Source organism: Bufo bufo, chromosome 10, assembly GCF_905171765.1.
Source record: "Bufo bufo chromosome 10, aBufBuf1.1, whole genome shotgun sequence".
Classification (NCBI taxonomy): domain Eukaryota; kingdom Metazoa; phylum Chordata; class Amphibia; order Anura; family Bufonidae; genus Bufo; species Bufo bufo.
In genome coordinates, this window is record NC_053398.1 from 137031121 (window position 1) to 137047018 (window position 15898).

The 15898-nt window shown below is 50.2% G+C and overlaps 1 protein-coding gene across 1 annotated transcript in view; it reads right to left on the reverse strand.

Annotated features, from left to right (window-relative positions):
- The window catches only part of VPS35 (VPS35 retromer complex component), a 65236-nt gene that overhangs the window by 14707 nt on the left and 34631 nt on the right, over positions 1–15898 (reverse strand). Inside the window, exons 13-15 of the mRNA XM_040409064.1 lie at positions 7164–7286; positions 4515–4694; positions 2577–2816 (exon numbers count right to left, since the gene is read on the reverse strand). Coding sequence (XP_040264998.1) covers positions 2577–2816; positions 4515–4694; positions 7164–7286 — 543 coding nt within the window. The remainder of the gene's footprint in view (positions 1–2576; positions 2817–4514; positions 4695–7163; positions 7287–15898) is intronic.

A 15898-nucleotide genomic window follows, 5' to 3' on the forward strand; every position in this document is an offset into this window, starting at 1 on the left:
AGGACATCGACAACATTACTGACTGCATCAACTTCTGTGTGGAGAACACCGTGCCAGTCATGAAGGTACAGTGTTTTTCTAATAATAAGCTTTGGATTAACCCAGAAATAAAGGCTCTCCTCAAGGAAAAGAAAAGAGCCTTTCAATCTGGAAACAAGGAGGAGCTTAAAACTGTATAGAGCTGAGAAGGAAGATCAGAGAGGGGTAAACCATCTACAGGAAGAAGATGGAGGACCAGCTGCAGCAGAATGACACACGCGGGGTCTGGAAAAGCCTAAAAACCATCTCAGGTCACAAATTGGGTCAAATCCAGACTGCAGGTGACTTGGAGTGGGTTAATGAATTGAACAAGTTCTTCAATAGGTTTGACCAGATACCCACCCCTCCTCTGACCCAATGCCCCATGCTGCTACAAACACCCCCCCCCCCCCCCCATCTTCTTCCCCCACCACTACCATCACTGCCTGTTCATCTCTTAGAAACCTACCACCACTCTCCCCCTCTACACCAGAGGACTCCATCATTCACCCTCCTCACCACATGCCCACCTTGTCCTTCACCACACTCCAGGTGAGGAAGGAACATCAGAAAATCAAGGTGCGTAAAGCTGCAGGATCAGACGGCATCAGCTCCAGGCTCCTGAAGTGCTGCTCAGACCAACTGTGTGGCATCATGGGTCACATGTTCAACATGAGCCTTAGGCTGGGGAAGACCTCCCGTGTGGTACCAGTGCCAAAGACCTCACACCTGAAAGACCTCAGCAGCTACAGGCCGGTAGCACTGACCTCACACTTGATGAAGACCCTCGAAATGCTGGTTCTCAACCATCTTCGCCCCCTAGTGATGTCTTCATTGGATCCACTGCAGTTTGCCTGGCATCGGGTTTGATGATGCCATCATCTACCTCCTACACTGAGCTCTAACTCCTGGAAGCACTGCGAGGATCATGTTTTTTTATTTCTTCAGTGCTTTTAACACCATCCAACCTGGACTTCTGAGGGACAAGCTGGAGATGGCAGGAGTGGACCACCACATGTCACATTGGATACTTGACTACCACACAGAACGCCCACAGTTTGTTAAATCTCAGGGTTGTGTCTCTGACAAGCTAATCTGCAGTACGGGGGCACCAGAGGGAACTGGTTCTGGCACCGTTCCTCTTCACCCTCTACCCTGCAGACTTCTCCATCAACTCCCCAGGCTGCCACCTACAGAAGTTCTCTGATGACTCTGCCATAGTCGTCCTCATCCCAGGTGAGGACAACTCCGAGTACAGACAGGGGACACATGATTTTGTGGACTGGTGTCAGCGGAACCAGCTCCAGATCAACGCGAGCAAAACCAAGGAGCTGGTGGTGGATTTCCGCAGACACAGGCCTTCTGCTTTGGTTCCGGTGAACATACAGGGAACGGACATTGAGGTGGTGGACTCTTAAAAGTACCTGGGTGTTCACCTGAACAACAAACTGGACTGGAGCCATAACACTGATGCTCTTTTCAAAAAGGGTCAGAGCAGACTCCATCTGTTGAGGAGACTGAGGTCCTTTGGAGTGCAGGGGACGCTCCTAAAGACCTTCTTTGACTCAGTGGTGGCATCAGCCATATTCTATGGTGTGCTTTGTTGGGGGAGCAGCTTATCTGTGGCTGAGAGACAGAGATTAGATAAGCTCATTAAGAAGGCCAGCTCTGTCCTAGGTTGTCCCCTTGATGCAGTGCAGGAGGTGGGTGACAGAAGAACTCTAGCAAAATTAACATCACTGTCAGACAATGTCTCCCACCCCATGCATGAAGCTGTTGTGGAGCTGGAGAGCTGCATCCTAGGTGCGCGAAGGAACGTTATCGGAGGTCCTTCCTCCCAGCAGCGGTTAGGATTTATAACCACCACTGTTCTCAAAAACCCAGTAGTGAATTTTTTAAGTAAATCCTGTGTTATGTTTTTCTTGTATTTTTACTTTTTAATTTCTAATTACTCTTATTTTTGCTCCTGTTGTGAATGTGATTGCTGCTGTTACGCCAAAATTTCCCCACTGAGGGACAATAAAGGGATTTTCTTCTTCTTCTTCTTAATACCATAATCCTGGACAATGCATCAACGTGCAGCAAAATGTTTGCGTGAAAAGGAGTGTAAAGATACACCAAAATTTTCCGACAGCATTAAAAATGTCTCATTCCCTGACAGTAAGCAGAGATCTTGAAAAGGGTGAGGAATTAAAACACAAAGTAGTTTGGACAGTTGCAGAACACTGTAGGCCAGAAGCACTGCTGCAATTTTTGGGGCGTTTCATTAGCAAAAACAAAAAAGGGCTCTTTGTACTTTCCGGCCCTGTGGCCAGCAGGTTCCTCTCCTGAAATACTTTGTGCTGCTTTGGCTTTCTGATCTCACTCTTGTCCTCACATCATGACAATGGCTCTGTCCTCGCTGCCATCACTCGACAAGGCAGGTCGTCGCCTCCTACCAAAATCAGGACACCCCTTCCCTGAAATACTCGGTGCTGCTGTCAACATTTCCCAGCATCATATGATTTACAGATTGGTGCATGCGCTTCAAAACTGAGCAACCTAAACCAAGTTCTCACCTCTTCGCCGTTCTTATCCGTGTTGCGTCCCGACCAGAAGAGATGAGCGGAGGTGCTCACAGCCCGGCACTGATCCGGCTTCTTCAGCAGCTTGGAGGCAGCGAGCGCGCTCTGTGTCCGCAGAGGCTCGTGGTTTTCTTCGCTGAAGCATTTCATCTTCTCAAAGGTCCCAATGATGAGGGTAATGGCCGCCAGCTGCGCCTTGGAGTCGCTGATCTCGTCTTCGTACAGTGAAAACGCCTGTGAAGCAAACATCCACACAGATCAAAAAAATGACCAAGGACTCAAGCGTCACTGCACTGTCTAGCAGGAGTCTAAAATCCACCTACCTACTCATCATAGGCTGCTGATCTATCCCTGAACCATTCTTTACACTGCAGCTCTGCTTGTTCAGACTGACTCAAAAGCGCAAGAAGAGCACTTCTAAACCAAGGCATGTTAGATTCCACAGGGGGTGAAGGTATTAAAGGGACCCATCAGCTCTTCTGACAAGTCCGTTTTAGTGAATGTTTGTATTCCCCACAAAATAGCAATTCTGGACTATCTTGCCTTAGAAGCCCACATTGTGTCATTCCTCTGTTATGCCTCCTGGAAATATATGACTAACTGACAACTGGGTGTCATCTTTTCTCCTGTTCCTACACAGATAGCACTGATCAAAGAGCGGTCAGTTTACTCAAATATTTCCAGTGGGATTAACATAGGACCAGCACAGAGTTACGCCTTATTCACACGGTCAGTGTTTTCCATCAGCGATTTTGAACCAAAATCAGGTACGATGGAAAGATCTGTGCGTTTCGTCGTACACCTGGTTTTAGCTCAATCACTGACCAAATACTGACTGTGTGAATAAAGCCTTAGGCCTGTTTCACATCTGCGTTGAAGCAGATCCGGCAGGGTGTTCTGAGCGGGAACAGCCCGTCAGATCCGTCACTGCTGCTGCGCGCAGCGATATTTGGTTGGGCCACTCTGGTTGCGGCGGGATCTCTGCCGGCCCCGATTACTGAATTCCGGCAGCGCTCGGCGGCGATCGATCCGGCAGGCTGTTCCTGGTTGGATCTGCTTAACGCAGATGTGAAACAAGCCTTAAAGACCGCAAAAATGATGCTCCCATTCTGTGACAGCAAGCAGAGGCCAGCATTTTATGCTAATTAGTTCAACAGATATATTGAAAAACTGCTCAAAAGCTCCACATGGCACTTACCGTCTAAGATAGTATTGTTTGCAAGGTCTTCAAGGGGTTTTCTAAATTTCCATATTGAAGGCCTATGGGGTCATCAATATCGGATGAGTGGGGGTCCGTCTCCTGACACCCCCCTCCCCACCCAATGAGTTGTTTGAAGAGGCCGCGGCGCTGACCCCACTTTTACTGGTCACATGGCGTCAGTCCCATACCAAGCACAGCCACTATACAATGTACGGCTCTCACCAGTGCCAAGTATCGGACCCCCACAGATAAAATGTTGATGACCTAACAAACCTATCAGAAAACTCCTTTTCCAGAACGATGGGAGTCTTGGGGACCGCCTTACAGGAATAAAAAAAAACTAACAAAAAACTGTGGCACAACACCAGCGCTGCAACCCCTTCATCCTCAGGATCTCCGGGACCCCCACCGACGGCACATCCCAGAGATCTGCTCTATCTCTGCAAGATGGAGATGGCACATTGGCGGCCCCCAGTGACAGCCACTAATGTGCGGCTGAACTGAGAAGGAAGGAGGGGGAAGGTCTATAGTGGAGGACATCTTATCCTATTTTCTCATTCACTTGATCAACCTCTGCCATGACCCAGGAATGGAGAAGCAGGAGTCGCTGTTCTGCAGAGGAGCAATTTCCACGGACAGGCCGGCGTAATTGAAAAGCGAGACGGCGGGGTCATCAGCGAAGTGACAGCAAGCAACAAGAAAAAGAATGACAGACGCGGGCGGCTCATTACCTGAGACATAAACTCATAGGCCACCGTCTCGTGGTTTTCAAATCCAATTTCTCCAGCTGCCAAAGCGCCTTGAAGGAACAGTCTTAGGGGCAACTCGGCCAATTCGGCTTTAATCAAGGCGCTGATCGTCTGGTGGGCGAAGGAGAAGATCTTCTGACACTTCTTGTCCCACTTGTCGTCCTGCACAGAGACAAAGTCATTACACGGGGCAAGCACAGCCGAGCCTGTTCAGCAGACGAGGTGGCCACCAATATGGGTCCTACAGGGGTCGCCGCTTGCCTTTCCAGACTTTGAAGTGGTAGGTCTCTTTAGCAATGCAGGGACAAAAAAAGCATGGAGGAAGATCACTGCCTCATTAAAGGGGTTGTCCGGGAGTGGGTCATCGATATCTGATCAGTAGGGGTCCGACACCGCCACCAATCAACTGTTCAAAGAGGCCACGGCGCTTCCTTGAGTACACCAAGCACAGCGCCCTACATCGTATAGTGGCTGTGCTTGGTATTGCAGCTCTGCCCCATTCACTTGAATAGGACGGAGCCGAGCCTAGGCCACTTCAAACAGCTCATGGGCAGGGGCGGGTGCCGATCAGATATTGATAACCTATCTTGAAGATTGGTCATCGATATTTAACCCCGGGAAAATGAAAAAAGTCAACATACAGGACCCTGGGAAAAACGGGCAGCCATATTGTTTTTCGATTTTCAATTCCTTTATGATTATCAAGATTTCTGCTTGCTGTCGGTGAACAGAGTCTGAAATATGAACAGACCTAGCAGCTAGCAGTTACATCCATCCAGTCTAGACAACACGCTGTGAGGGAAATCGGAAGCACAAATCTGAGAGTTTGGTGCAATGTATCAGTGCATGTTACATGCATTGACCTGCAGACAAGATGACACAACTGTAGCAAACCCTCCAATATATAAGGGGAGGTTCACACACAGATTTTGGAGGAGATTTTGAGGCCGATTTTCCTGCAGGTTGTTCAGACAAAGCCAGAAGTAGATCCAGTAAGAAGTCGTCCTTCCTTTATATTTCCTTTCAAATCCACTACTGACTTTGGTTGAAAAGCCTGCAGGAAAATCCGCCTAAAAACCTCCTCCAAAAATGGTGTGTGAACCTACCCTTATAGCTGTAGGGATTTTCAGCTTCTGGAAATTCCCACCCACTGACAACAAGCAGAGATCTTGTAAATGGTGGTGAACTGACAACCAAAGTACCATATTTTTCACTTTATAAGACGCACCCCCCCCTTCCTAAAAGTGTGTGTCTGTGGGGGGAGATGGCTGTGCGTCTTATAAAGCGAATACTAGTGAGCGCTCACTAGTATACATTAGGTGTCGGGAGTGGAGAAGAAGCGCTACAAGCGCTTCCGGTACTCACCCTCCCTGGTCTTATTTGCTGGTGCCGGCGCTGCACTGTCCTGACCCCGTACAGGGACGGGAGAATACAGGGGAGCGCGACTACTGCCGGAGATGAAGAGGAGCCGAGACTCAGGAGAGGTAAGAGGAGGAGTTTTTTATTTTATTCTGATCTGAGGTCTGATGGGGGTCAGAAACAAAGGGCTGATTTGAGGTCTGATGTGATGTCCTGAGGTCATATGGGGGTCTGATGTGATGTCCTGAGGTCATATGGGGGTCTGATGTGATGTCCTGAGGTCTTATGGGGGTCTGATGTGATGTCCTGAGGTCATATGGGGGTCTGATGTGATGTCCTGAGGTTTTATGGGGGTCTGATGTGATGTCCTGAGGTCTTATGGGGGTCTGATGTGATGTCCTGAGGTCTTATGGGGGTCTGATGTGATGTCCTGAGGTCTTATGGGGGTCTGATGTGATGTCCTGATATTTATGGGGGTCTGATGTGATGTCCTGATATTTATGGGGGTCTGATGTGATGTCCTGATATTTATGGGGGTCTGATGTGATGTCCTATTTATGGGGGTCTGATCTGAGGATCTGATATGAGGTCTGATGAAAAATATTTGGGGTGAGTTTTCTCATCGGGTACGTCTTATAAAACGAAAAATACGATATATTAGAAAGTGGCAAAAAAAAGTACGCTTTATTTCCATAAAACTGAACACCGCCTTTAAGTCCAGTAGCAACTTATTAGCTTACAGCAACTTATTATCTACCCACAGGAGAAGTGTCTGATCGCTGGGGTCCCAAGCGGAAATGGGGGTCCAGTGTCCCCCGTTTGAATAGTGTGCTGGTCATGCATAGACACTACTATTCCCTGTCTATAGTCGCTCAGTCAGTCCCACAGACACTGAATGAACCTGCAGTGTGCATGCAGGACCACCACTCTAGGGGACACAGGACCCCCTTCTTGTGATCGTGGGGGTTCTAGTGTTAAAACACTTTTCCTGTTTCTAGGTAATCGATGGCCAGGGGCGGAAGAACCTATAGAAAGATCCGAGCAGCTAGCACTCTACTGTTTCCATAACTCCCACAGCAGTGAATGAGAGCTATGTAAACAGCGTAGCTCCCATTTACTATAATGGGAGTTACGGAAACAGCACACTGCCGGGCGCTCACCCATTTCCGTAACTCCACCCTCCACCCGGGCCAATGCTCACTGTGAATATTCTCATCTTGCACAGGAAAGATGGCACAACCCCTTCAAGGATGCAAGAAGACAATTACTTACTACTTTGGCGTTTTCTTTGTATCTGAAAGCGAGCTGATACGCTGCGAACACCAGTGGCGGTAATGTGTAGCGGATTCTCTGGTTCCCCCCGGCCCCAAAATGCTTTCGAGCCATGTTCAGGATCTGAAAAGAGGCAAATACAGAGACTGGTAAATACAGAGAGCGAAGACCAGTATACGCAGAGGCCGGCTCACACGCAGGCAGAGGCAGTCTCACACGCAGAGGCCGGCGCGCACACGCAGGCAGAGGCCGGCGCGCACACGCAGGCAGAGGCCGGCGGGCACACGCAGGCAGAGGCCGGCGCGCACACGCAGGCAGAGGCCACAAGGACACCAACACAGAACAACCAGCAGCACGTAATGAGGAAGATGATAAAACGGGGGTGAAGAGAGACCCTCTAATTGTGAATGGAAGCTCTAAACAGACTGGTATTACAGCTCATCCTTATTTACTGACACATTTCTAGCAGAGCAGTGGGACTGAGCTGCAATACTAAACACCAGCCATGGGTGGTGCTGTTTTTTTTATGAATCCTGAACAACCCGTTTAAATTACTCCCGGAGAAGGATTCCTAGTGACCATCATAGACGGACAGTTTTCATGTCATGTTGACATCTTGTCGGGTGCAATTACTTAAATAGTTCAAGCCTGTTACTCTGTATCCAACCCTTGGGACCCCCATAATCACAGGTCACGTGTCCCCAAATGAATAGGGCTGCAGGTCAGGCATGCGTGCTGCAACTTATTCTAAATGTAATACCCCTTTAAATCATTGCCAAACAGCTGGAATACAACAGGGCATATACGTGTCTTTGCTGCCCGCAGCAACCAATCACAGCGCAGCTGTCATTTCTTATAGTGCTCTTGAAAAATGAAAGCTGCGTTGTGATTAGTTGCTATGGGTGACCAAGGCAACTACCGGGGCCTGTGCTATCTGTGGCCCTCCGATGCTGGAGAAACTACAACTCTGAGCAGGGCCTGGCAGCCTGAGGACATCAAAGCCTGCTGGGGCTTGTAGTTTCTGCGACCTTCAGCTGTGTGAAACTGTCTTTATTGGCCCATAGCAACCAATCAGAGAGCGGCTTTCATTTCTTATAGAGCTGTTGAAAAAAAAGGAAACTACAGGGCTAGCAGCTCCTGCGGCCTGTGGATCCCCACACATGCAAAACGCACTGTTGCCCATAGCAACCAAGCTCAGCGCAACGGTGCCCAGCGACTGGTTGCTACGGGCAACGCCGGCCATTTTTCTTTTAGATAGTTTTCATAAATCTGCCCCGACTTAAATGCATAGAAAATTATCAGAATTGTCAACGGTTCAGGGAAAATGGAGGGGACTTGTGCAAATTAACCAGCAGTTTCCAGGCAGTCCCGGGGCACGGCCTCATAGACCCGAATTATGTTGAAAACGTTGAATGCCCTTTATTATATATATAGTCAAATCCCTTTAATCCGTGAGAAATGGAACCGGAGAGATACCCTGCATGTCTTCGAAGGTCCATGCACCAGAAACGGAACTCTAACACAAGCCAGGAGCCGGCCCACATTTTGGATGAACTTTTTGATGAATCCATCGGGCCGCTCCCGCCCACCCATTTTTTCAGAAAGCCGACATAAAATGGGCAAAAATTAGCTAATTCTGAATTTAAAAAACTGCGCCTTTCTGGCACCGCGGAGTGGAGGACTTTCATACTTTCCAGATGACAGGATTTCCGCTGCATTATTCCTCAATATTTTTTTTAGATCTGTTCCAACCTACAGCAGCCGCCGAGGGTAATTACAGCCATATAAACGAACCGCCATTGCACCGTGCCCTTCCAGAAAAAGGTCCTTTTTAAAAGCCGGAGTCAGTTCGTACCGAGGACGCCGGCTTATCAATGACCGCAATATACGAGTCTGCTCATTAAGTCACGAAAATGTAAGAAGCAGTCGGCATCAGCTCTGACCATTGTACTAATGACCACCGGGGAACTGGAACTCGTTATATCCCCCCTCCCCCCCAAAAGGTCTCATCGATAGGAAATTATCCTTCATCCGTAGCCGGTGCAGATGTCGGCTGCAGTGCTATCAGTAAGGCGATGTCCTCCATGTAACATATACGCTTAGTGTATACGGTAACCCGAGGCTGTGACAGGCGCCTACTGGGGACATCGGTCACCCATAGGCTACCATGGCACCCATTTAACAGTTACATCATGAGAAGTGCATGAACTATACGTTTAATAGATGCCTGCGATGGATGCCGTTCACTGACATCCGTCACCCGTAGGTGATTTCCACCCCCTTTTTAGTGCCATATACTGGCCAGGCGGAGGCTGAAAGGACCCTTATGGACACGTTTAGCATGTAAATCTGTGCACTGGAAAAGCTCACATACTAAATGGAGATCACAACATGTTTTTTTGGTTGTTTTTGAAGCAGCTCCCTCTGCTCTCTCTACCAGCAGGAAGCACCAGCAGTTAAATTCCATGCAATTTTAATTGTCGAGACTTCAAATGGGGGACATGAAACTTGTGTTTTCCTGGTTGTTTTTACAGGATGTCCCTGTGTATAATGACTATTTGCTAACAACAGCTCCCTCTGCCCTCTCTACCAGCAGGAAGTCCCAGCAGTTGAGCTCCATAAAAACAGGAGACTTCAGAAATGGGAACATGAGACTTGCTTCTTTTGCAGTTTTTGCCTATGTAGAAAATCTATTTATCTGCTAACAGCAGCTCCCTCTGCTTTCTCTACCAGCAGGAAGTCCCAGCAGTTGAGCTCCATAAAAACAATCTAAAAAGCAGGAGACTTCAAAACTGGGAACATAAAAATTTGTGTCTTCCTGGTTATTTTGCAGTATTTCCCCATGTATAAATCAATCTACGGTATTTGCTAACAGCAGCTCCCTCTGCCCTCTCTACCAGCAGGAAGTCCCAGCAGTTGAACGTGTATTCCAATAGGTAAAACATATCCCCTACCCACAGGATATTTATTTTATGCACTTCTATAGCGCTGCTATATTGCGCACCGCTTTACACCCATTAGCATCACGCTGTCCCAATAGGGGATAACTATGAGATCGGTGGGGGTCCTACCGCTAGGATCCCAAACCTATTACGAGAATGGGGGCCCCGTACCCCCGGCATCCCCACTGAAAAGAAAGGAGCGGCTTCTCGGGCATGCGTGTGGCCGTTCCATTCATTTCTATGGGAGTTCCAGATACAGCACTCGCCCATCTCCAGAATTCCCATAGAAATTTATGGAGTCGCATGCTCGACGGGCCACTCTGTTCTTTTCAGGGGGGCTGCAGGGAGTACAGAGCCCTCATTCTCATGATCGTGGGGGTCCCAGCGGTAGGACCCCCACTGATCTGATAGGGGATAACTGTTACCTACAGGAATACCCCTTTAAGCTCCATGCGGTCAATTGAAAAGGTGTAGAATTCAAAAATCCCTTTTGATGCCCATCTTGTAGCTTTTAGCAGAGAACACAGCAAATGTGGCTTGAGTATAAAATCTGCCATATAATGCACCAGGAATCAAGCGCTCTGTAATTTTCTTGGTAAAAAATAAATAAAATCAAAAAGCAAATTTTCCACATAAAAAGGAACTATTGAAAGGTTAATACAAAAATAATGAGACAAACACCCTATAGCGCTACAGCTAAATTTCAGTCTTCTCTGGCATTAAACCCACGTCTACGCATCTTAAGGGGGCGCTAAATGAAGCAATTAAGAATGCAAGAGCGCAGCTCCTGGGGATACTTCACGCATGGATGCATGGGATTCAAAAGGTTTACTTCCATTCAGCCTTCGGAGAGCCAAGATAAAGCACAATCTCCCCAATGGTGAGGCGGATTAATTGTAAGAAGAATAAGGAATTCGGCTGCATGTACAAGACATCCGCGCGCAGCCAACCCCTGTGGTCTTCGATCCAAGAAACTGAGGCGCGCTAATGTAAAGGAGGAGGTAAAAAACAGGAATTCATTACGGCGTGGTCCGAGAGGGGCTTGGAAGCCATGTTGTTTCCCACTTGTTGCCGTTGGTTTAATCCAAGTCAATTAAATAAGTAATGAACGAGATAATGAATCACTTAGCGTTTTCAGAAGAGGCCCCTCCGCTCCCCGGCTGGATTACATACGGGAGGATTGATCTCTGACGAGGTACAAGTCACGGTTTCTTTAGGGAGACGCTGTAAGACGCCACGGCTATCAGCACAGGTAATCATAGCGGCAGTGACAGCTGGAGGCATTTATTGTAAACCACAGATACTGATATCTGATGACACTGCATCATGGTACGACCGCCTACTGTGCCACAGTGCAACTTCCACATGCAACTTCATGTAACCTTTACATACAAATATTGCGTCGTGTGCCATAATGCAACTTGCACATGCGACTTCATGCAACCTTCACATACAAATATTGCGTTGTGTGCCATAATAAAATTTGCACATGTGACTTCCTGCAACCTTCACATGCTATTACAGCAGAATGAACCACAGTGCAACTTGTACATGCAACCTGGTCATTAATAATCCACTTAAAAATTGCACCGCGGCTGCTGCTATATGCAGTTTATTTAGAGAAGAAAACAGCACTACTCACTGGATGTAGTCAAAAAAAATCTGTCCCAATGGTGGCGGTGTTAGGTCCAAGCCCGACGGGCCCCCAGCAGTCCATAGAAGAGAATAATTATCGCAGCACTCTGTCTTCGGTCATATATGGTTTATTCACCAACCGTGCGCCCACGCCCTGAGGCCCCATTCACTTGCTTTTAGGATTTGACAAGATTCTGAACCAAAATCCTTATCAAATCCGGTAACAATCCACCTCCAGTGCAATGAATGGCGCTTCCACAACCTCGCTAACCGGCAAACAAAAATTTCCACTTCCAGATTTCAATCCATGCCGCACAAAAAACAAAGTAAGTGGCACATTACGTCATCCCTTAGTCCCACTGAATAAGATTAATCCCACATCCCCAGAGCAGAAATCCGAGCGCCGAGAATCCTCTGCTAAATACACATTGGCCATAGGCAAGACCTTCATGTCTGAACATGGTTGTAGGATCCGGACAGACTCATTAGCGCACATTTAGGCGCGGACAGTGGTACAGAACAGTGAACACCTGCTCATCGGTTTTCCATTATACAGTACGTGCTGGAATCTCTCCTCCCCCAGGTCGCCGGCTGGACCAGACAGAACGCGGAGTGCATTACATCTTGTCATTTCCTCGGTACGCACAGGACACTTTGGAGAAATTGCTGCTTTTCATGACAAGGACGATCTGTCGGCTGTGTCGGAGGTGGCAGCTAAAAACACCGCCAGCGAAGTAGCATGTCTAAGTAGGAGGTGACAGTCCAAACCTTCCGGCTGCAAGATGAGAGGTGCCGACGTACAGACAGTGACCTCGTTAACACTACAGCCGGGATCCGAGCGCTCAGTCCCGCTTCCTCCGCGACGCTTCTCTCACTTTACATATAACAAGCTGATCAGCAGCGCAAGGAAGTGAATACGAGTTACAAACAGACAAAGCTAAACAGGGTAACAGTATGCAGACACTGGCTCTCTGGAGGTGTGAGACTACAACCCTCAGCAAGCCCTGGCAGCCTGACAACATCAATGCATGCTGGGGGTTTGTAGTTTCTACAGCCTGTGAATCACCTGCAGCGTAAAACTACAACCCTCAACAAGCTCAGGCAGACTGACAACATCAATATATTCTGGAGCTTGTAGTTTCTGAAGTCTGTGACTCACCTGCAGTGTGAAACTACAACCCTCAGCAAGCCCTGGCAGCCTGAGGACATCAATGCATGCTGGGGTTTGTAGTTTCTGAAGCCTGCGCATCTCCAGCGGTTTGAAACTACAACTCTCAATACGGCCTGGCAGCCGGAGGCTCGCTTCACATCTCAGGCAGCAATTCCGGCAAATATGACGAGAATCGGTCGGACAGAAACCGCGGCATGCTGCAGTTTGTGTCTGGCCGATTCCCGGCATTCTCTGCCAGAACTGGCTGCTGAATCACAGGACCGGAAATGTGAAACCAGGCCAAGGACATCAGTATGCGCTGGAAGTAGGGCTGCAGTAAACGATTATTTAAGTAATCAAGTATTCTAGTGATTATTTTTTACGATTAATCGAGTAGAAGAAGAAGAAAATAAATTAATAGACTGTTTTCCTTTATAAAAACTCATCTGACCCCCTGCCATCAGTGCCCAACACCCTTCGTTCCCCCCTGTGTGATCAGCCCAAGTGCTTCAGTTCTCCCCAGTGCCATCAGCTCTTCCTCCTTGTGCCAGCAGCTCTCCCCCCCCCCTTGTGCCAACAGCTCTCCCCCCCCCCCTTGTGCCAGCAGCTCCCCCCGCCCCTTGTGCCAGCAGCTCTCCCCCCCCTTGTGCCAACAGCTCTCCCCCCCCCTTGTGCCAGCAGCTCCCCCCGCCCCTTGTGCCAGCAGCTCCCCCCGCCCCTTGTGCCAGCAGCTCCCGTCCCCTTTGTGCCAGCAGCTCTGCCCCCCCTTGTGCCAGCAGCTCTGCCCCCCCTTGTGCCAGCAGCTCTACCGCCCCTTGTGCCAGCAGCTCTACCCCCCCTTGTGCCAGCAGCTCTCTCCTTTATAAAAACTCATCAGACCCCTTGCCATCAGTGCCCAACACCCTTCATTGCCCCGTGTGATCAGCTCCGTTCCCCCAGTGCCTTCAGCTCTCCCTCACCGCAGTGCCTTTAGCTCTCCCCATCCCAGAGCCAGCAGCTCTACCCCTTTTGCCAGCAGCTCTACCCCTTTTGCCAGCAGCTCCCCCCTCCTTGTGCCAGCAGCTCCCCCCCCCGCCCTTGTGCTTGTGCCAGCAGTTCCCCCCCCTCCCCCCTCCTTGTGCCAGCAGCTCTGCCTCCTTGTGCCAGCAGCTCCCCCCCTGCCCTTGTGCCAGCAGCTCTCTCCCCCCTTTGTGCCAGCAGCTCCCCCCGCCCCTTGTGCCAGCAGCTCCCCCCGCCCCTTGTGCCAGCAGCTCCCCCCGCCCCTTGTGCCAGCAGCTCCCCCCGCCCCTTGTGCCAGCAGCTCCCCCCGCCCCTTGTGCCAGCAGCTCCCCCCGCCCCTTGTGCCAGCAGCTCCCCCCGCCCCTTGTGCCAGCAGCTCCCCCCGCCCCTTGTGCCAGCAGCTCCCCCCGCCCCTTGTGCCAGCAGCTCCCCCCGCCCCTTGTGCCAGCAGCTCCCCCCGCCCCTTGTGCCAGCAGCTCCCCCCGCCCCTTGTGCCAGCAGCTCCCCCCGCCCCTTGTGCCAGCAGCTCCCCCCGCCCCTTGTGCCAGCAGCTCTACCGCCCCTTGTGCCAGCAGCTCTCTCCCCCCCTTGTGCCAGCAGCTCTCTCCCCCCCTTGTGCCAGCAGCTCTCTCCCCCCCTTGTGCCAGCAGCTCTCTCCCCCCCTTGTGCCAGCAGCTCTCTCCCCCCCTTGTGCCAGCAGCTCTCTCCCCCCCTTGTGCCAGCAGCTCTCTCCCCCCCTTGTGCCAGCAGCTCTCCCCCCCCACCTCAGAAACATCATCTCTCCCCCCCCTTGTGCCAGCAGCTCTCTCCCCCCCTTGTGCCAGCAGCTCTCTCCCCCCCTTGTGCCAGCAGCTCTCTTCCCCCCTTGTGCCAGCAGCTCTCTCCCCCCCTTGTGCCAGCAGCTCTCCCCCCCCCTTGTGCCAGCAGCTCTCTCCCCCCCTTGTGCCAGCAGCTCTCTCCCCCCCCTTGTGCCAGCAGCTCTCCCCTCTTGTGAAATCATCTGGCCCCCTGCTCCTCCTGACACCCAGAGTGCACACCGTCATTGGTTGCTATGACGCTGTGCACTCCGTGCGCCCGGCCTTAGTCGCACCAACTTGCCTTTTCAGCAGGGGCGCCGCGATACTCCATCATTCCGTGCTGCTCTGCGTCTGACGTCACGGAGTGCGTACGTCAAGAGGTCAGTGCAGCGCGGGACCATGGATGTGCTGTCCGGATGCCACGGAGCGGGAGTAATAGCAAGCTCCTCACTCCTGCTCCGTGGTCACGTGACACAAACGAATCTTCAATGCAAATAATTTCGAGTAATCGTTTCAGTCCAAGCTGGAAGTTGTAGTTTCTGCGGCCTATGGCTCTGTAGATATTGTGATACTATAACTCCCAACAAACTCTGGCAGCCTGCAGACGATGTGCAGACCACAGTATAACCAGTAATGGCCGCCATCACTCGGCCCATAGGCGATCGATATCACCCAGCTTTTCAGAGACTCTGCACAGCACGCATCTCCGTTATACTCCTCATGCTATGGCTTTGCTTGTGCCGGTATTCACTGCAGCTCTAAAATTTAGTTCAAGACCCAGAAGGATTAGAATGAAATGAACAGCGCTATGGGTCCCATCCAGATAGAAGAATGCTTAAAACGGAGGAGCAAAACATGGACCTGAGGGACGACTGAAAGAAAAGTGGAGGAATACGCCCACCGTCATCTTCAGCGGCTGCAAACTACGGGGGAGGGGAGCACTACATAAAATTACAGCTAAATAATACACAAAAATGGCATCTGCACGGGAAGGGGCTCAGGAACCCGAGGTAAAGGGCGGCCGCTGTGGACAACTTTATTACTGGTGTCACCGGCACGGCGCTGTGATGACTCACACTACGATTCCAGAAAGTGATAAAGGGATATTAAATCTGAATTAATAGGAAGGAGAATCGGGACGGCGGCACAAACGTTTCCTTTCGAGGCTTCCAATATCCTATGGAATGCGACAATGGAAGCAATTATACACAT